The 21612-nt window shown below is 44.6% G+C and overlaps 1 protein-coding gene across 3 annotated transcripts in view; it reads left to right on the forward strand.

Annotated features, from left to right (window-relative positions):
- The window catches only part of LOXHD1 (lipoxygenase homology PLAT domains 1), a gene marked incomplete at both ends in the record, with an annotated part of 135828 nt that overhangs the window by 17076 nt on the left and 97140 nt on the right, over positions 1-21612 (forward strand). For all 3 annotated transcript variants that reach the window (XM_081150176.1, XM_081150177.1, XM_081150178.1), the window contains one exon: positions 16343-16441. In XM_081150176.1, the coding sequence (XP_081006302.1) occupies positions 16343-16441 (99 nt within the window). The remainder of the gene's footprint in view (positions 1-16342; positions 16442-21612) is intronic.

Here is a 21612-nt window from a genome sequence, read left to right on the forward strand (position 1 = left end):
AGTCACGTGCTGGCGATTCAAACATGGCGCCTGCCTGCCGGCTGTGTGCGGGGAGGATTCGCCAAAGGAGCCTTGGCCTCTGCCAGCCCTTCTGCCTGGGAGGAAGCTGCCCCTTCACCTCTTGCCCGGATCTCAGGCAGGTTAGTTCCCCCCCGAGTGTCCCGGGTCCTTTCCGACTGCTGCCCGGCGCTGGGCTCAGAGGGAGCGTCCGAGTGAGTCCGTGCCGGGCCCTTTAGAGGAGCTGCTGGGGCTCCCGCAGCCTCTGCGACCCTTAGAGACAGTTCCCGCTGGTTTCACAGCCCAAGGTTGTGGGGACGTCTCTTCCAGGCCCTGGAGCCCTGGGCTGGGGGCCTGCTGTGGGGCTGCGACCCCTCACTCCTCCGGGAAACCTCTGCCACCAAGATTCCCTCCTGGATTTAAACCGCGGCACCGGCTGTGGGCCCGCCGCCACGTCTCGGCGATTCAGCCCCGATCCGCCCGCGTCTCCACCCCTCCTCCGGTCTCGTTGCTCCTTCAGTTCCCTGGTTGTGGGGTTCCTGTTCAGCCAGATCTCAGGAGGCTCTGAGTGATGGTTGCTTTGCATTTTAGTTGTAATTTTGATGTGGCTGCGGGAGGCGGCGGGTGCAGCGGTTACTTACGCCGCCATCTTGTTCAAGGATCCTGTACGTTTATTTTTAAAGAACGTGATATCACTACCAAAAAAACCCTGTTATCATTTGCTCTAAATATCAGGTTTACATTTGTACATATTAAAATGAATATGGAACTCGAGATAACCCTTCTGTATCACCAGAAACATCCAGCATACTGCCAGGGGTGTGCAAACTGGCCTCGGGGAAAAGCTACCAGCCTTGATTTGGGAGGAAGGGAAAGCAGAGACCAGGAGGGACAGGAGGAGGGCTGGGAAGATACCTGGGCTCTCCTCTTCAAGAGTCCTTCCTTCACTTGCCACACCCCTGGGTGTGAGGAGGTGAGAAAGGGCCAGTAGAGGTTAATTACACAGATGAGTAAACTGAGGCCCAGGGAGGTGGTGACTCATTCAAGATCAACCAACCAGTCACTGATGGAGCTGGGACTACAATTGGAGTCTCCTAATCCTTGGTCGAATGTGCTTTTTACCTGCCTCTTGGGCAGGGCAAGACTAAGGGCGGACAGTCCAGCACCTCGGAGATGAGAGCCTGAAGGATCATGCCTAGGGATCATGGAGATCAGTTGGACCAATCTCCTACTGTCACAGGAATCCTTTCCATGATATCTCCACTGGTGGCCTCTCCAGCCTTGGTTTGAATCCAGCCTTTCTTGAGCGGTGGACAGCCCCAACCTCTCAGTGCAACCCATTCCACTATTAAGTAGCACTGGTTGTCAGAAAGATTGGCCTGAATATAAACCCCAGGCAGTCTCCCCAAGACTTCTGCTTGTCTGCTCCAGTCTCCCCTGTCACAACACAATGTACGCTTTCATGTCAGCCCCTCGGCTGTGTGAAGACAGGCTTCTCCCCTCTCAGCATCACATCCCCAGGTTCCTCAGCCTTGCCTCTTGTAGCATATGTCCAGTCTGCCTCCTGCGTAGTTCTGGTTCGTCATTGACTCTCAGGAACATGCCTCCTAGGTTAGAACCCTGTGTTCTGATGGGGCTCATCAGATCAGAGGGCAAGGCCACCCTGATTCCACTGTCCTGCTTTTTATTTTTATTATTGTAAAATACACATATTATTACATTCACCATCTTAGCATTTTTATGTGCACAGTTCAGTGGCACTAAGTAAATTCACAACGTGCACCATCCCCACCATCCATCTCCAGAACTTTTTCATCTTCCCAACTGAAATTCTGTACTTATTAAACAATCACTTCATATTCCTCTTCTTCTAAGCCCCCAGTAACCTTTATTCTACTTCAGGAGCCACATAGAAGCGGAATCATGCAGTATTTATCTTATTGTGACTGGCTTATTTCACTTAGCATAATGTCTTCAAGATTCATCCACATTGTAGTATGTTTCAGAATTGTATTTTCTTGTAAGCCTAAGTCATATTCCATTGTATGTATATAGCATATTTTATTTATTCACTCATCAGTCAGTGGACATTGGATTGTTTCTACCTTTTAGCTATTATGAATAATGCTGCTATGAACACTGGTGTAAAAATATCTCTTTGGGTTCTTACTTTCAGTTCTTTTGAATTTATACCCAGAAGTGGAATCACTGGGTTGTATAGTAATTCTATGTTTCACTTTTTGAGGAACTGTCGTATTGTTTTCCACAGCAGCTGCATCATTTTACATTCCCACTGGCAATGCACAGAGGTTCCAATTTCTCTACATACTTGCCAGTACTTGTTATTTTCTATTTTTTTAAAAAATAATAGCTATCCTAATAGGTGTGAGGTGGTATCTCATTGTGGTTTTGATTTGCATTTCTATGATTAGTGATGATGAGCATCTCTTCATGTGCTTATTGGTCATTTGTATGTCTTCTTTGGAGAAGTGTCCTTTTTAATCTTGGTTGTTTTTGAGTTTTAGGCATTTATCCAGTATATATTTATGAATATTAACCCTTCATTACATATGATTTACAAATATTTTCTATTATTCCATGGGCTGCCTTTTTACTCTGGTGATAGTTTGTGTTGATGCACGAAAGTTTTTAATTTTTATGAAGTCCAGTGTATCTAATTTTTCTTTCATTGCCTGTGCCTTTGGTGTCACATCCAAGAAATCATTGCCAAATCCAATTTCATGAAGCTTTTGCCCCATGATAAGAGTTTTCTCCTTGAGTGTTTTAGTTTTAGCTCTTATACGTATATCACTGATCCATTTTGAGATAATTTTTTATATGATATAAGGTAAAGTTTCAATTGAAGTCTTTTGCATGTGGATATCCAGCTTTCCCAGAATCACTTGTTGAAAAGACTGTCCTTTACCCATTGAGTGGTGTTGGCACCCTTGTTGAAAATCATTTGACCATATATATGAGTGTTTGTTTTTGGGCTCTCCGTTTTTTTCCATTGGTCTAAATGTCTGCCCTTATGCCAGTATGACACTGTGATTATTGTAGATTTGTAGGAAGTTTCGAAATTAGGATGTATGAGACCTTCAACTTTGTTCTTCCTTTTTAAAAGATTGTTTTGGTTGTTCAGGGCTCCCTGATGTCCTGCTTCTTTTAATGCAGCCTAAATTTTCATGAACTGTTTTTAACAGTGGCAATATACCATACTGACTTTGCAGTCAAAGGGCTCTTATTTACCTGGAAGAAAAGATGAAAATGCTGCCTGCACCCCAAGTCTTCAGTTCTTGCTAAGGACCTCAGGCTGCTGGAGAAACCTCTTGGATTCTCCTGACATTCCCGCTTGAGTCAGCAGGAGTGGGTATCCCAGTCTTGACTCGCTGGCTTCCTCTCCACATTTCAATGGAATGGTCCAGACAGACATCACACTTCCTAATTAAGACTCTCAGGCATACGTGCACACGAACAGGAAGTTAGCAGCCGTCCCTATGCTCGTCTCCTCTTAGAATGGTATCAGGGGTCCTGGCACTTTCTGGGGGCTGGGGATGTTGGTAGCCACTTTTTCAGAATGACAGCAATGGTTATCCCTGGGTATCAAACTGCTCTAGATGTGTAGTGAATTTTCTCTCCTGCCACCTGCCTCTTGGCATTCCCTCTATTCCCACAAATGCCTGACTTCCTTCCTGGAGGATTTCTTCCATCCTGTCTGGAATGGCTCACCCTCTTGACAACCCAGAATCCAGAGGAGCAGGATAGCTACATTGACATCTACACATGGATGTCAGCTCCTGGACAGAATCTAAGCACTGTCTCCAGGCCTTGAATTGGCCCATGATCACTAAGAGCTGCCGTTGGTGATGCCCCCCTGAGCTGCTCTTAGAGGCTGAGTCTGGGTAAGGACATGGTCCTTGTCCTCAGGATGCTCACAGTCCAGTGGAGGACACAGATTGCCATATACTAGGCACCATAAAGATAGTAGAGGGCATCACAGTTCAGAGCTCCATATCTCAAGTCATAGAGTCCTAGGTTCAAATCCCAACAATGCCATTTACTAGCTACATGACCTTCGGACAAAATATTTCTGTAGCCTGTCTTCATGTGCATATGCTTTATAATTAGTGTCTTATTTAAACTCCAGGGGACCCCTAGGTGGTAAGGTCTATTATTATCTCCACTTTGCACCTATGATGGAGATTGAAGTAAGTATGCACAGACAACCTCTCACCTCCTCTGTCGCCTCATCTCAGGCTAGCAGCTCCCATTTCTCTACCTGTTCGCTCAGATTGTGTTGGCTCCGGTGTCTGGCAGGCGGTGGCTCTGAACGCTGTTCTCTCCAGCACAAACCAACCATGAGGAGGTTTCAAGGGAAATGGGACTGAGGCTTGAGGGACAGGATGAGATACCGTCTCCCCACCTACTCCCAGATGGTGGAGCAGAAGCCAGATCACTGACAGCAGTTTCTGGAGTTCAGGCCTTGTCTCATCAAACCCAGCAAGGACCCAGTAGGGCCCTCTCTCAGGAGCCCCAAGGGCCTGCCTGACCTCTTCCTGGGTGGGTTCTCCTTGCTCCCAGACTTCTGTCTCAAGTCAGTTACAGAGAAAACCTACATTAATACATATGCTAGGAATATGCTAGGAATATGCAGAGGAAATATCAGGGCCAGCACCTCTTCCCCTTATCTGCTCTTTTTTATACTTTCCTTCAGTTTTCTCCATGCCACCCAAACCCACTGGGTTTAAAGTGCAGCCTCTCTAGAAAGCATCGCCTGCTCCCTCACCTTGGCTTCCCTTGCCCCTGAAAACTGAGAAATTGAAATCTGTAGCATCCACTGTAGTGCAGTGACTCTCAGTGAGGCTTCCCCACCCTAACCGTAGTCAGGGATGTGCAAGGAATCTCCTGGGCAGAGAAGAACTTTCTATCCTGCTCCCTGAGATTCAGACTCTCTCTGGCTGAATCACTGCCAGAATGAGTTACCGTGGCTGATGGGCTGGGTTGTAGCCCAGGTACTTTGAGATGGATAAATGGCTGAGAAACACCAGATCTCAGGGACTGCTATTTGCCTCTTTGGGTGCTAGCTACTTAATGTGTCTATCTGGTCTCCCCAGCTAGTGCAGACTCCTATGAGGGTAACACTTTCACTGGTACTTGCCAACTTGGTCATTGGGACTTAGGGACCTGGGTGAAGATGGGTAAGAAACAGGTTCGTGTGTGTATGGTGGAGGTCACGTGTAGACACACCCACTTATGAAGATCAGTAGAGAGCTGAATGGAATAAGCTGTACTGGAGGGAGGAGAGCTGACCTCTAGTCTCACCCCTCGATCACTGTGTGTCTTAGGTAAGTTACTCGTCCTCTCCAGGCTGCTCCTCATCTTACCAGAAGGTTGTAGTGGATGTTCTCTGAGGTCCTCATCTCACTAGCTTTCTCTGGTCTTCTGCTAGCTAAGCGTCTTCTCATCTCTACTGCTTGGCTCTAGGTGTCTCCTGTCCACTGAGTTCACTCCCCCTACCTTGATGTTGTCACTTTTGGTGTGACATTCATGGGGCAAAGCTCCTAGGTGCAATTGATAACCACTCTGCAAGTTGCACCAGCTGAGAGCACAGGATTACCCATCCCTTTCTTACCCGAGGGAGGCTCAGGGCACATTCTTGAGGCTGGGAGTGGGGCAGGGGTAGTATTGAAGGATGGGGGGATGGGAAGGAGAAGGTGGGGATGATATCTGAGTTAGACAAGGCAGGATAAGATGGTGTGATCTCTCTGGGTAGATTTGAAATGACCTGGTATTGGGTCTTGAAGGAGCTTGGGCCAGGGGCTGTCACCTGGTAGTAGGTGTGGGTTAGGCTTGTTTAGGGAAGACCCTGCCTGGCCTTCTCACTGTTGATATGATGTCATTTCCTGCCTTCTGGCCAAGTAATTGTCCCCATCCCAGAGCCAACCCACAAACCCTCCCACCTTGAAAAGCATTGAGATGATCACGTGGCTTAAATTAGTACTGAGCCCACACCACATTGCTCAGGGAAAGCTCTGCCAACTTGGCAATGAGACAAGCCTCTGAAGCCAAGAGCTGAGTTCCAGCTGGCCTGGGGGCTGTTCACACCCCAGGGCTGTCAGTTCCCAGGCACAACAGCTCATCAATGTTTCAAACCCAGATTCTGCCAACAGCAGAGAGGGCCTTTGCTCTCAGAAGGGCCCAGTTTGTGGTGGGTCCTGTTTCCTCCCCTGCCAGCTGGGACCTGCTCCCTAGGCCTCCTTAGGGATAAGCTTTTTTCTAAGAAGCATTTATCTTCTTTGGTGGATTAATAATAAATATGGCTGCGGCCAGTTTTATGTTATGCTCCAAAGAGATCGAGGGGCTGGTTGTTGGAGAAAAGAGAACTGTATACCAAATGGTATAGCCAGTGCTGGGGCCGAAAGCTGCCTGGAGCCTGGGAACAGGTAGAAATGGGATTGTGTTTGTCCGACACAATCACTGTTTCCATTCCTGGTTGTTTGATCAGGGTTATAATTTCATTGCAGCCGACACTGTGCTACACAGTGATTATCACACAGCTCCAGATGTGCACCAAAACTTAGCAAGACGATGTTGGGCACAGTGCCCAGGGTGCATTTGAAGAAAGGAAGGGACAAGAAAGAAATTGTGATTAATGTATTAGGGGCATGGGCAAATTGTGTTACCTGCAGTGGATTGCAGACCTGCCAGAGGACTGCATGGTGCAGAAGCAAATGCAGATTGAAAGCATCCTGGGTGATTGATGCAGAAAACTCCCATCACAAGGGCTCTGCCAAGTAAACTGACAGGCCTTAGGAAGAGGACTTGTTCCCAGATTTACTGGATAATACCAGAGAGTAATTAAATCATTAATTTAAAAATATAGCTCTCCAGGTCACAAAGCACATGGGACTATGCACCCTGAGTTGTAGTTCTGGATTTCCCACCCAATAGTCATGGGACCTAGGGCAGATCTCAGTTCTTCTCACAGTCTCAGTTTCTTCCTCTATACAGTGGGTGCACCAGCTGGCCTGTTGGGTCTTTTCAGGACTAGTAGAGTGTTTATCTTCACAACCAAGCAGAAAAGGATGGGTTTGGGGCCAGCCCTCCTCCACAGGACAAGAGGAGGATGGCTTTTGGTGCCCTCCCTTATGTTGTGGATATGCCTTCCCCATTTTGTCCCTCACCCACCCCAAACGTTATATTCTTCTGCATGAGCTCAGTCTCTGGACCCTGTACTCTGTGGTCAAATCCTGACTCTGCCACTCTACCAGTTATGCAAGCATGAGCCGATGCCTTAAGCTCTTTGCCTCTATTTCCTCATCTGCAAAATGGGGATAACGTTAATTCTCACTCATAAAGTGGTTGAGCTGATTAAATGGGGTAATAAATATAGAGGACTTAGTGCAGTGCTGGGCATGGAGTAAGTGCTCAGTAAATGATGTAAGTATCACGGTGGTTGTTGCTATTCTGATGTTTCCTCGTCTTCTACACTCAGGCTTGCTCTGACTCTGAGATGCACAGACTCAGGATTCTGGCTTCTCAGAATGGGAAAGGACTTTGGGACTACTTAGTGCCAGGCTCAGCCTCTAGAATCTGGCAGGCTCGTCTAGACAACTGGGAATAGACTCATGACCTTGATTGCAGTTGAAGCCTGCAGGAAACCTTCCTTCCCAATCCTATTCCCTCTCCCTGATATTTCTCCTTAATCCAGCTTGAGTGTTATCCAGGGCTCCCTGAGCTCTGGTTGCTGTGGGTGAGCTAGGAATCATTGTTTCTTAGAACCCTACGAGGTGGTCCTGGGCCCACGGACTCACAGCGGTGAGGGCTTCAGGGTGGGAAGAGCCGGGCCAGGATGCAACGCTCTCCTTCTCTGAACTTCACAGCAGCTTCCCGCCCACCCCATCTGCTCCCACGTAGCACTGCAGAAAATCATCACCGGAAAGAGTGGGAAGAAGAGATCTGCTTTGAATGAGGCCCCAGTGAAGAGTATCAGAGAATTTTAGAACCAAAAGGGACCTTATCTACCCCACCTCCATTTTATGGAGGAGAAAACGGAAGCCCAGGGAAGTTAAGGGACCCGCTCTTGGTCACCTGGGCTCAATATGCCAGCTCACGCTCCTCCAATGTCATTCAATGATTCATTGGGTGTTTACTGGAAATCTTCTATGCACCAGACCATATGTTCAAGGTAAATATGTAGGAACCTAGATTATACAGGGGAGAGAGTCAGGCCAATAAGTAATCACAGTGCAAAGGGAGAGAATGTTCTAAGTGAGGGATGACCAATGGAAGCCAATGGAAGCATAGAGGAAGGGGAACTAGGAGGGCTTCATAGATGAGGTGATGCCCAAGCTAAGACTTCACAGTTGAGAAGGAGTTTGCTAGGCTTCCATACAGAATGAAGGCACTTGGGGAACTGAGGGCTTTGATGGCACAGTATCTCATTCACACAGCTAGAAATAGGCCCTCCAACTCACAGCTTCACTGTGGCCTCAGCAGCCCGCTGCCCCCCTGAGACCGCTGCCTGTCACGTTCTCTTTTAACCCAGCAGCCAGGACCTTTGGGGAATGCATGAAATTGTATATTTGCCCTATACTTGGTTATTTTGATTTTCAAATATGTGTTTATAATAACCTTTTTTTTTTTCTATTTGTGGAAGCAGCACTTTCTCATTGCTGCTTTTGTATGTTGAAAACCCAAACATATAATACAGACATTGCCTTGGTCCTGATCCAGCTGTTGGTATCCATTCCAGCCACCTATGGTTTCCTACTTGACCCCTCCCTTGAGCTCTAAGTGTTGGCCAGAATGAGCCAAGTGAGAGTCACAGAAGGGGTTCCCACCTGCCTGGGGCTGGATGTCCACCTGGTGGCTCGTGAGCCTTTTTAATCTTCCTCCATTTAACCTCAGCTCTCCCTCCAGCCTTATAGCCACTTTGACCAGGTCAGAGGTTCCTGCTGCCAAAGCCAGCTTGAGGGTGTAAGAGTGGCTATTATGTGCACAGATTTTCCTTAGGTGTGTCTTATAGGCTAGCAAGAGTTCCAACAGCTTCTGGACTACAGAGAGCTTGATTTACTCAAGCACTGACTTTGGGTGACTTCAATATTCAGTTTTCAAGTACAAGGGAAAACATGGCTGTTGTTAAAAAAGATTTAAGTATAAATAAGCAATAATAATAAAAATAATAAAAAATTTCTGTAATCCCATCACCCAAAGATGATAATAGCTAATTTTTATTGGTCACTTAATCTAAGTCAGGCTTCTTTCTTTTCTGTCTTTCTTTCTTTCTTTCTTTCTTTCTTTCTTTCTTTCTTTCTTTCTTTCTTTCTTTCTTTCTTTCTTTCTTTCTTTCTTTCTTTCTTCCTTCCTTCCTTCCTTCCTTCCTTCCTTCCTTCCTTCCTTCCTTCCTTCCTTCCTTCCTTCCTTCCTTCCTCTCTCTCTCTCTCTCTCTCTTTCTTTCTTTCTTTCTCTATCTATCATCTATCTATCTACCTACCTATCTATCCAGCATCTATCTAGTCTTCACAACAACTCCAGGAGGGAGGTATTATTTCAATTTTATAGACAAAGGAAACTGAGGGATAAGGAGGATAAGAAATTTGCATATAATTGATGGAGCCAAGAGTAAACATAGAACCTTGAACTTAGTGACTATTTAGGCTAGCCTTGGAGACACTCCTGTTAACATTTTGGTAAATTTCCTTCCTGTTTTTTTGGGTGTGCATGAATGTGTTCAACACTACATATTGATTTTAAATGGTATTGTATTACAGTCAACTTTGTGACAAGGTTTTTTCACTTAATGCTATATTATAGCATTGAATAATCTTCTAAACCATTATTTTAAATGACTGCATGGTATTCCATAATTGGGTGAATATCATAATCCACCCCAGCAATTCCCCATTTTGGATAGTTTTAGGTTGTTCTTAAATTTTTTTTATTAACAATGCTCTGATAGACATCTTTTTTTTTAAAAAAAAATATATACCTTTATTGATTTTAGAAAGAGGAAGGGAGAGGGAGAGAGAGATAGAAACATCAATGATGAGAGAGTCATTGATCGGCTGCCTCCTACAAGCCCCCTACTGGGGATCGAGCCCAAAACCCAGGCATGTGCCCTGACCAGGAATAGAACCATGACCTCGAGGCCTATCAACCACTGAGCCACACAGGCCGGGCTGTGATAGACATCTTTATAGCTAATCTGTGAACACAGTTACTTCCTAGCCCAAACTAATTGTTATGCACAGAGATTGAATTGTTGGTTCAAGGGGTTTGCAGAATGTTAAGGCTTTTGACACATTACGTACCAGCCTCCAGGAAGGCTGCATGAAGCTCTGTTACTCAATGAGCGTATGAGAAGTGCTGGTTTTCCAGCACTATGGGAGGGTAAACTCCAGCAGCGGAGTGGACCCTGGGTAGAAAAGGGAAGAAATGGACTCAAAGAGGCCGGGGTGCAGGTGGAAGGGAAGGCTCTTCTGCAGAACGGCAGGAGTGGGAGCCAAGGAGAATGACTGAGGGGCCTGCAGAAATAGCTTGTGGGCTTGGTGATGAATTGGATGAGGGGGGTGAGCATGATGGGCTGAAAGGAGTGAAAGCTTATCTACTCCATGCTATGTTTCAACACCTGAGAACATCAGGCTTGCCTTGAATAGTTTCTTAGGAAAATACTAGCTGTATATTTATTTGGGGGTGATCAAGGAATAGAATGTTTTTTCTTGATTACCTCTTATGAGCAACTATTTAATGACTAAATGATGTTTTAATGGCGTTGTGTAACCGGGCTCAGTTGAGGTCAACCCATGGTCTGTTTGAGCACCTGTTAAGTGCCAAGTAAATGACACAGACCCCAGGAGCTCTGGAGTCAAACACTGCAGGCTTGGAAGGTGGGGTTCAAGCTAGACCCAGACAGTGGCAGTGTGGGTGAAATGACAGCTGAGAACCTTCGTGTCCAGTCCCTTGAGTCCAAGTTTGGGCTTCATCTTTTCTAACTGTGGGGACTTGGTTGACTTTCTTAGCCTCCTGCTTCCATTGCCTCATCAGTAAATGGTGACATTGGTAGCAATCAGGTCCGTGATGCTGAGGATTAAATGAGATAATAGGTGTGACTGGCCCATAGTAGGTCTTCAGTAACGATCAGAGGCTCTTATTATTTTTATAAGAGAGATTTGGGCCTCTGGACCTGAGAGAAGGAAGAGGAACTTTTGGGGGACAGTATGGTGGAAGGGTCATTGGTCAGTGCAGCATGTAGCATTGCTGCTCATCCTTGGGTTCCTCTGACCACCCCGTCCCCATACCTAGGTAGGCTTGAGTAGTCTTCCCCTGGCTAGGGGAAGCCAATTCCCCTCATCCTCCATCCCCAGGGCAGTCCCACTGAATTTCTCTCCTCCCACGAAGCACCTGTGATATCTCACTTCTCTGCGTCTGGCTCTCAGTGAGCGGAAGTGATGGGTGTCAGGGTGTGAGCCATTGCAGATTGGAGGGGGGAGGTGTAAAATCCAGCCCAGTCATCTCCTTCCTCTCTCTCCCCACTCCTCACCTGCCAAAATAAATAAAGCCACGATCTAATTACACAGGATCTGAGAATGGGTGAAAGGCAAGGGAAAGAAACTCCGTGAATCAGTTCACCACCAGTTCATTCATGATTCTCTGCTTCTTAAAAAAGCCCGGACCACGTGAGCTTCTTTCTCTGAGGCTCGAATGCTGGTGGTTGTGGGATGGTCCCTTCCTTGGCAAGTGGGATGGAGGCTTAGCTAACACAGTGTTTGCTTGACTTCTGTTGTCACGAACACGATGAACAGCTCAGCTGGCTCATCTGTGCATGTGGTACCGGGATTTGGGGGCTCCAGCCCCCTCATGGCTGTGCCTCCCCCCGCCCCAAGGTGGCTCTGTGGAGATGTGTCTTGTCGCTACTGTGTGCTGACTGTTCCAGACAGTGCAAGGGAGGCTGTGGGGGCGGCTGGCGCACCAGACGCAAGAGGCAGCTCGGGCCTGCCATTGCCTGTCTTTTCTGGAAGCCCACGCAGGCAGTTTCCGGCTGGCCTGCAGGGGACAGATTTCTTCTTTGGTAGGAGCAGCCTGTGCTTTGCCATGGGGCTGGCAAAGAAAAAATATAGGCAAGGTTGGGCTTGTGTATCCCTTGGACAGGGCAAGAAGGACACAGACCACCCTCTGCTGTGGCCTTGAGGCCGGCAATCTGTCTTTTTAAAATTTATTAATTTTTAAAAAAAATATGTTTTTATTGATTTCAGAGAGAGGAAGGGAGAGGGACATCAATGATGAGAGAGAGTCATTGATTGGATGCCTCCTGCACCCCCCATTGGGGTTCGAGCCCACAACCCAGGCATGTGCCCTGACCAGGAATCAAACTGTGACCTCCTGGTTCATAGGCTGATGCTCAACCACTGAGCTTCAATCTGTCATTAGGCTGCAACTAACTCTACCAGCACAGAACCTCAGCCCAGTTCTGGTGTTTGGAAGGCACCACATGATTAACCTAATCTCTGGTCTATATCCCTTATTGTATACTTTTCAGATCAATGCTCAAATTAGGTTGGCCTCTCTGAGCTCACACTGACCTTTAGTACAAGAAGGCCACTGCCTGAAAGGTAGGGTTGCTGGGTTTAGCTGTGCAGGCTGTGCACTGCACAAGTGTGTCTATGTAAGGAGATAGTTGTAGATTTTTGCATTTATTATGACAATTATCCAACAGATGGCAGTAAAGTGTCTTGAGGAGGGGATACTTTTTTCTCATTTGCACAGAGGCACTGTGTGGGCTAATGCTGGTCCTTCTGAAAGGCGAGAGAAAAATCAGTTCTAGGGAGGATTTTGTAACAGATAATATGCCAGATGGGTAAATCATAGGCCAACATTGGCTTGGGCAACAATTCCCATGATCCATTGTGAGGCTCTGTTTCTCCCATGCTTGCTCAGGAAGAGTGATGACCTCCTTGCTAGCCCCTCCTCCAAGTTGACCTTCCTTCTTCTCCTCATCTCTGCTCCTTGCCTGCTCTCAGCTAAGCAGTGAGTTGAAGGAACAATGCCTCAAGTTGAAGGACTGGTGCTTCCATCTGTCCCCACCTTCAGGAAACTCCAGCCCAGGGGCCTTCTCACTGGACTCGGGAACTACAGGCTCAGCTGAGGCACATAACATCATGGACTCAGGGAAAGCTGGCCCTACCTGCCCACACTAGGCACAGAACATGCTCTTCTCACCCCCTGCACCTCGACAGAGAAAGGGCAATAGTTCCCCAATCTTTGGAGCCTTGCACTGCTTAGCTAGTGGTTAGGATGTGCTGTGATGATCCTGCAACCAGCTGCTGACCACCCCTGCACCAGGAGGCTCTGCTCCCATTCCAGGCCACAGGCACTGAGTTGCCCACAGTATTCTACCTAGAAACACACACACCAATGCCTGAGAGCACAAGAGAGCTTAGGGCAGGGGCCGGCCAATTTGGCCATGGGCCAGACATCGCCTGCTGCCTGTCTTTGTGTGCACCTCAAGCTAAGAAAGGTTTTTACATTTTTAAAGGTTGAAAAAAAAAAATCAAAACAAGAATATGTCATGACACAGGAAAGTTATATGAAGTTTAAATGTCTGTGTCCATAAAGTTTTATTGGGACACAGCCATGTCCATGTGATTTTATGTAGAGTGTGTATGGCTGCTTTGGTGATACAATGGTAGAGCTCAGTAGTTGAGGCAGAGACCACATGGCCTGTAAGGCCTAAAATATTTACTATCAGGTACTTTACAGGAAAAGTTTGCTGACCCCCGGCATAGGGCATGGGAGGCCATGAGGTATTTGGGAAAGAGCCCTGGATTGGGAAACAAGAGACCTGGCTTTGAGCCCCTCTTGCATCTTTTAGCAGTTGTGTGACCTCGGGCAAGCCACCTTGCCCTCTGAGCCTCGGTTTCCTCATCTGTAAATGAGAATATCAACAGTACCTGCCCTCCTGTATCTTGTGGCCATTGTGTGGATCAGGGGACTTCAAGGACATGCTAGTGCCCTGTGAGCTGCAAGGCTTATGCGAATGTTTAGCATTATTTGCCCTAGAAGGTGGGTCAGCCCTGGCTTTCAACTATTCTTTCTTCTCCTCTTTCTCCCTTCTGGCCTCGGGGCAGGGCAGGGATTTTTTAAATCCTCATCAGAGGATATGTTTATGGATTTTAGAGAGAGAGGAAGGCGGGGGGGGGGGGGGGGGGGTTCGGGAAAGAAACACTGATCAACTGCCTCCCATATACACCTTGACCGGGGATCAAACCTGCAATCTAGGTATGTGCCCTGACTGGGAATCTGCCCCACAACATTTTGGCTCACGGGACAATGTTCCAGCCAACTGAGCCGCCCGGCCAGGGCAGGGCAGGGATTTTACTGGCCCTCCACCTCTCCCTCTCATTACCAAGTTCCTGTTACCAGGAGGGCATTTTACCCTCTCACCGATCATCAGATCTGGGGTAGATTCAACATATCAAGGCCCACTTGCCCTCATTGAAATTCTGACCACAGGAAATCGTGGGGCCCTCGCATGACCCGTGGGGAGGGAGGTTTGATGCACTGTGCTGACAGTTTGCCAACCGGAGAGAAGGGAGCCCTACTTTTATTCAGCTTGCTCTTTCATCGATATATGCACTTAATTGCAATTTAAGGTTGGCACGGGGCCCTAGGCTTTGCTTGGAAAATGGCAAATCAGATAGTGAGACAGTCTGGGGTTCTGCTTGAAGAGGAAATGTAAAAAAAAAAAGGGAGGGAGAGCAGTAATTTCATCAGCTTCATTGTCACTCTATGGGACCTTCTAAAGAGCAGCTGTGAGGTGTGGTACCCCGCCCCCAGTATGATTGAAGGTCATCTGACCTATGGGGATCCTGCCTTCTGCTCTCTACTCAGCCAACTACATGGGGACCTAGGGCCCCATTTTGCCATGGAAACATCTGAGAGTTTAGAAGACAGTCATTCTTCTGCCAGAATTGACTTCCTCCTGCACTGTGTTCACCTGTATTTCTGATCCCTGGGCACAGCCTTAGCCAGAAAGGCCTGGAACCTCCTTCCCACCTCAGCACTGTCTGGCCTCTTGATCCCTGACCTTGGCCATCTCCACATTTCCTCACTCTGTCCCTGATGCTCTGCTTCTCCGCATTTTCCCAGTACAAGGTTGCTGTGTGTTCCCAAAGCCCTGTGTGGGATCCTGCTTCCCAGGCCTCATCTGCACAGGCCTTGGGTACCTCCCCCATCTTCTAAGATGCCTCCTTCATCTCCTGGTTTCCCTCCTCAGTCTGCAGGGCTGCCTTTCCCAGTCAAACATCTTGGAATTGCAGATTCAAAAGGACCCTTAGTGTTCTCACATTCTCTCACCACTGGCGTTTTCTCTACAGTGACCCTGACAGATGGCTGTCCACCATGCGCTTGGCACATAATGACCATCTACGTGTCTCTAGGGACAGGAAACTCATTTCCCCAAGGGCACCCCATTCCTTGTTGCATAGCCTTAGCCACGAGAAGTGTTGCTTTTTGTGAGCTAAAATATCCTTCTTTATCATTCAACCTGCTAATTCAAATTCTGCCTTCTGGAATGATTCAGAATGTCTGCCACTCCTTCCACAAATGCTTCCCAGCCCCCTCATCCGTTCTCCTGCTTCCCTGTGCTCAGTGCCCTCTGGAGTCCTATTGTCCCTTCTAACTGATCGATGTTCAGCAGTGGCCTTCAGAGACTCCCCTGGTCCCCACCCCACTGTGGAATTACTGGCCATGGGACCCTGGGCATCTTACCACCCTGCAGAGGGATCTTGCCTCTATGTGAAGTTGAGCCCCGGACTGGTCCTTAGGATGTGAACCAAAACAAATGGTTCTCAGTGGCCCTGCCAGCAAAGGGAAGAAAGAATCTATCTTTCCCCTTAACCCTGTGGGAGGCCTCTGCAACATGGAAGACCATCAAGAGCAGGATCAACTCAACATGGTCAAGGTCTCCTGGTTATTTATTTATTTATTTATTTAGGTTTTTAAATATATCTTTATTGATTTCAGAGAGAGGAAGGGAGAGGGAGAGAGATAGAAACATCAGTGATGAGAGAGTCATTGATCGGCTGCCTCCTGAAGGCCCCCCACTGGGTATCAAGCCCCCAACCTGGGCATGTGCCCCTACTGGAAATTAGCAGTGACCGCTTGGAACCAATGTCAGACAACCTCTTTCTCGCTCAGTTATTGACAGTGATCATGACAATTCATGTATTACTAGAAGGAAGGGGTGTGTGTGTGTGTGTGTGTGTGTGTGTGGTAGTTACTTTGGGGCCTCTGTTCTCTCCTTAGGATCCTAATGAGCTGAGGCTTTCTCTGTTCTCATTCTCAGGTAACAGGTATGAAATTAAAGTATACACTGGTGATGTTATTGGTGCGGGAACCGATGCTGATGTCTTCATCAATATCTTTGGAGAATATGGAGACACAGGTAATGAGTTTGAAATTCTTTCTTCACAAACCACACCCAGAATTGCTTCTTAGGTGGGCTGTTTCCTACCTTCCTTGCAGAGGAAGGCAGCCCCAGTCTTCTCTAGGTTCTTCTGTGGAGGGTCTCTCTTCTTGCGATGTGGTTTGTCATGGGCTTTCCTGGGCAACAAAGTGCTCATTTTGTAAAATTTAAGTGTGTGATGTGTTTTCAGAATAAGGTGTGCTTGGGTTTTGGCTTGATTTAAAATTGTCCTGCATCCTAGAACAGATCCAGGTTCCACGTCATCAAGGAACTCATTCTTACTTACCCTCTTTCTCTCCCTAAGCTCCATGTCCATCTTGAGTTATATTTCAGGATGTGGCATGGCCTAATTCAGTGCAGTGGTTTGGGGCAGACCAGAATGGGGCCAGACATAGGATTAGACTTGGCCTCATAGATGGAGTAGGAACTGAGGACACAGACACAGCTACAGGTGCTGGGAGGAAATTCAGGGCAGAGGAACTGAGACAGGTGGCTCTGCCCTGCTTCTGCCAATTTAATGGAAGGCCATAGGGGTCATTAAAACAACTGAGACTTGTAAATTCTGGACACAATATATTAAAAAATTCAAAGTGCATTGCTGAGTGTATAAGGAAAAAAGAGAAGTCTCCAGGTGCTTGAAAAGAAGAGGGAACTTAAAATATTAGCTATGAATTGACTCTGTGGCTCTTGGAAAGAGGGAGCTTTCACATTCAACAATCTACATGGTGGATTTTATACCCATTTGAGGTCAGAAAATGAGATATTGGCCCTTCATGAGGCATGATATGCAAAATAAGAACCACACATAAAGCCAGGAGTCTTGGAGGTTCACAGGAACATCTTCAGTGAAAAAAGACCAGGAAAAAATTGCTTATCAGTACAGTAAACTTACCTCTGCAAGAGCTCTAAATTAAAAAGATAATTGTTGAGAAATTGATACCTTAGGCTTGCATCACATGTGGACTTGAGCTTTGATTTTACACTACAAGTGTGCTTTGGGGACTTCCTCTCCCCCAAATACAGAAAATTGGCTCCATGCTAGTAATACCCTTGAGAGCTTAGCAGAAGAATTGAGGTTCGTACAGATAAAGTACTGAAGATGAGTTCAGTTTCCAAAATCACAAAACACGCGCACAATTCAACATAGCTAAGCATCAATAGACACAACAAACAATGAGATTAGCAACACTCCCCACCCCCTTCTGAATTTCAGATAATAGAGTAACTTGAACAAAGCTATACCTTAAGTATTTTAAGCTGACTGTCAACATGAAAGATACAATTGAAGAAAATAACAGGCACTGTGAGAAATACAGCAAACAAATACAGGAAATGAAAATATAGTGAATAAATATGGTTTCTTAATGGATGGCTTAACCAACACAATTAGAAACTATTGAATAGAGAATTTGTAAACTTTAAGAGAAATATGAGCAAAATATTCAGATGTAGCAAAGAGAAAAGAGGTTGGAAAATATAAATGAGAGGTCATGAGACATAGAGAAGGGAGTAAGTTCTGATAGATGCTAAGCAAGAATTCCAGAAACAGATAGAATATGTAATAGGTGAGAGAAAATACTTGGAGAAAGAATGGTTGAAACTTCAAAACTGAGCAAAGATATGAATCTTCAGGTTAAAGTAAGAAAATGAGTCATTAAACAGGATAAATAAAAACATCCACATTTAGACACATCGTGGTGAAAACAAAGGCAAGAGAACAGAGTTTGATTCTGGCCAAGGGCTTATACCTCAGCTGCAGGCTCAATCCCTGGCCCCAGTGAGGGCACGTGCAGGAGGCAACCAATCTATGTTTCTCTATCACATTGATGTTTCTCTCTCTCTCTCCCGCTCTCTCCGAAAAGCAATGGAAAAAATATCCTCTGGTAAGGATTAAAAAAACAAAACAAAAAACCCCTCAATCCACCCAATAGAAGTCAGGAAACGAGGAAATAGAAGCAAAGAAAAGGCATGGCTGAAAGCAAAAAGTAAGATAAATGTATAAATAATCACAATAAGTAGAAATAAACTAAAACAATCAGTTAAAGGATATATACTCTCATATTAAATGAAAATAAATAAACCCAGTTTAAATATGTGATATAGAAGGGCTAAGAATAAATAAGATGGAATAAAGTATTCCAGGAACATATCAGCAACAGGGAAGAAGCTGGCATAGCTATATTAGCATCCATCAAATTAATCTTTAAGGGAAAACACCTTGTTAAATATAAAAGTATATTAGGCAATGACAAAAAAACCCAATAAACTTGGAAGATATAATAACTCTGAACTTGTATAAACTTAACAGCATATTCCAAAAATATGTGAAGCTAAAATTAACAAAATTATTGGAGAAACTTGATAATCATAGTGAAAGATTTTAATACAACACTCAATAATTAATAAGTTAAATGGATAAAAATTTAATATGGGTGCAGAAGACTTTAACTACACAGTTAATAAGCTTGATTTAATGGAAGTATGTAGATTCTTGCATCCAACTGTTGAGAACACACATTTTTTTCAAGCACATAATGATCAGATACTAAACCACAAAGCAAGTCTTAACAAACTCAAATGAGTCAGTATCATAGAGACAACATTCTTTGATTAGAAATAAATAAAATTAGAAGAAACTCTAACCTCTTACTCCATTTAGAAGCAAACTTTATTTTTCATCAAAAATAACCATCATTTACAAAATCCAGGAGAATATTCAAATCATTAGATCCAATGAGACAGAAAGTTTAACAAAGGTACTGGGTATCAGATTAATATGCAAAAATTAATAAAAACAAGTGAACATTTAATTTAAAAATATGTGATTTATAACAGCAATTATAGGTACATAAGAATAATTCTAACAAATGAGTTTTCTGGAAAAATATAAAATTTTATTTAAGGATATTCAAAAATACCTAAACAAATGGAGAAATATATTATTATGTTCATTCATGAGAAAAGACTCAAATTCATTACGAAGTCAAATTTTCCCAGGCTGTTCTATAAATACAATGCAATTTTAATCACACTCCAAAGGGCAATATCCTACAACTTAAGCTGCTATTAAAATTTATGTTCTTAAAGGACTATGTATTGCCAAGACAATTTTGAACATTGAAAAGTATATTAACAATATTAATAATATGGGGATATTTACCCTGCCAGATATTAAGACATTGCAGATCTCTAAAAACTGGAACAGTGTGATATGGATAGAGGACAAACAAATAAACCAATGGAACAGAATAAAGAATCTAGAAACACTCACAGAGGCAGTATTACAAATCACTGGGAAAAGAATGAAACAGCCAGTTACTGGTGTGCGAACAATTGTCTTACCGTATGACAAAAGATAAAGTTAGATTTTTTTTACCTTTCATCACATACAAAAATAACTTCCAGATGGGCTAAAGACTTAAATGTGAAACAACAGCTCCATGAAATTTTTAGAAGAAACTTTAAGACAGAGCCTTTTTTTAAATCTCATTTCAGGATGGAGTTTCTCGAACTATTCACTAAAAGGAAAATATTAATAAAGTCCATTAGAACAAGAAAAATGTTTGCAGGATAAAAGACACCATAGACAATGGAACAACCAGAGAAAGGCAACAAAATATATGAACAAAAAAATTACAGAACAAGATCTAAATTATATATACATATACCAATCTCTCAATAGATATGTGAACTATACATGCACACATATATGTTCAATCTCTCGAAATAATCAAGGGAATGCAAATTAAAACCACAATGAGATACACTGTACACACACTAAAAGAAAATTTAAACATATACATGTTAATAATAGTTGTAGAGAATGGGAACCCTCAAGCACTGCTGGTGGTAACTGATGCAGTACAACCATTTTGAAGGACAATTCTGCAATACCTAATACACTGAAGGTGAGGACACCCCAGGGCCCAGCAACTCTGTAGGTGTCTACTCAGAGCAGTTCTTACAAACGTGCAGCAGAAGGTAGGGACAAAAGAGCCTATTTCAGTGTTATTTACAATAGCAAAAAACTAGAAACAACCTAAATGTCCACCAGTACAAGAATGCTTCCATAGTAAAGTTTGCTTCATTCAATCACTAGCAGTTGGACTAATGAACCAAAGTTTCTAGCATCAACAGGGAAATCTCAAAAGCATAATATTAGCTGAACAAAAGCAAGCTGCACAAGGGTATGTGATGATGATGTGATGATGATAACGGGAACACTAGCAACAACCCCAGTCACTAACATAGCACTTGCTATAAGTGCTTCATTTATATAAATTCAGTTAATCCGCATGGTAGACCCTGTGAGCTGGTGCTATTTTATCGTCTCTATTGCATAGCTGAGGAACTTGGAATGGAGAAGTGCACTATGACACATTTGTGTAAAATTCTAAAACATAATAAATAGTATATTTTCTTTATGGATACACACATGTGTAATAAAAATGTATGGGCTAATGCATGCCAACTGAAGACAGTGTTTGAGGGAGCGAGTGGGGAACAGGGATGGACAGTGAGACTAGATCTATCTGTCATGATTTATTTCCTTTAAAAAAGAGAAAGGTCTAAGCAAATTAGACAAAATGTTAGCAACTGTATTAATTCTTAAATCTGGGTGGTAGGTATGTGGAAGTCATGTTATTTTCTATATGGTTGAATTGTTGCAATTTAAAATTTAGAAAAATTTAAAGAACTAAATTTTAGAAAAGAAGGGAGGCAGGATGGCATAAGCAGAAAGTTGGTGCTTAGATGGGGCTGGAAGGGTTCATATGACCTTCGACTTGGAACATAATAATGGAAAATTGCAAAGTAGAAAGAACAAGTTAGAATGAGTCCTAACTTAACTGTGTGACTTTCTGCAAGGTGCTCGACTTCTCTAAGTCTCAGTTTCTTCACCTGCAAGACAGAATTAATAGTACCTCCTTCTTGGATTATGGAAAAGAATAAGTGAGGAGGAAAAAATCCATGTTAAACAAACAGCCAAAAATCCATGATGATAGTTCTTATGGCTGTTTTCCAGAAAAGGAATCAGACATAAGGAAGTCCCCTGGCTGCTGTCAGGGCCCCTGCCACAGCACCTACACCCACTACTATGGCTGTGCTCCCAATTCAGAAGAAGCAAGGCGGGGCCTCAGTCTAGGGGTGGG

This window comes from Miniopterus schreibersii (genome assembly GCF_964146895.1).
Source record: "Miniopterus schreibersii genome assembly, chromosome: 10".
Lineage (NCBI taxonomy): Eukaryota > Metazoa > Chordata > Mammalia > Chiroptera > Miniopteridae > Miniopterus > Miniopterus schreibersii.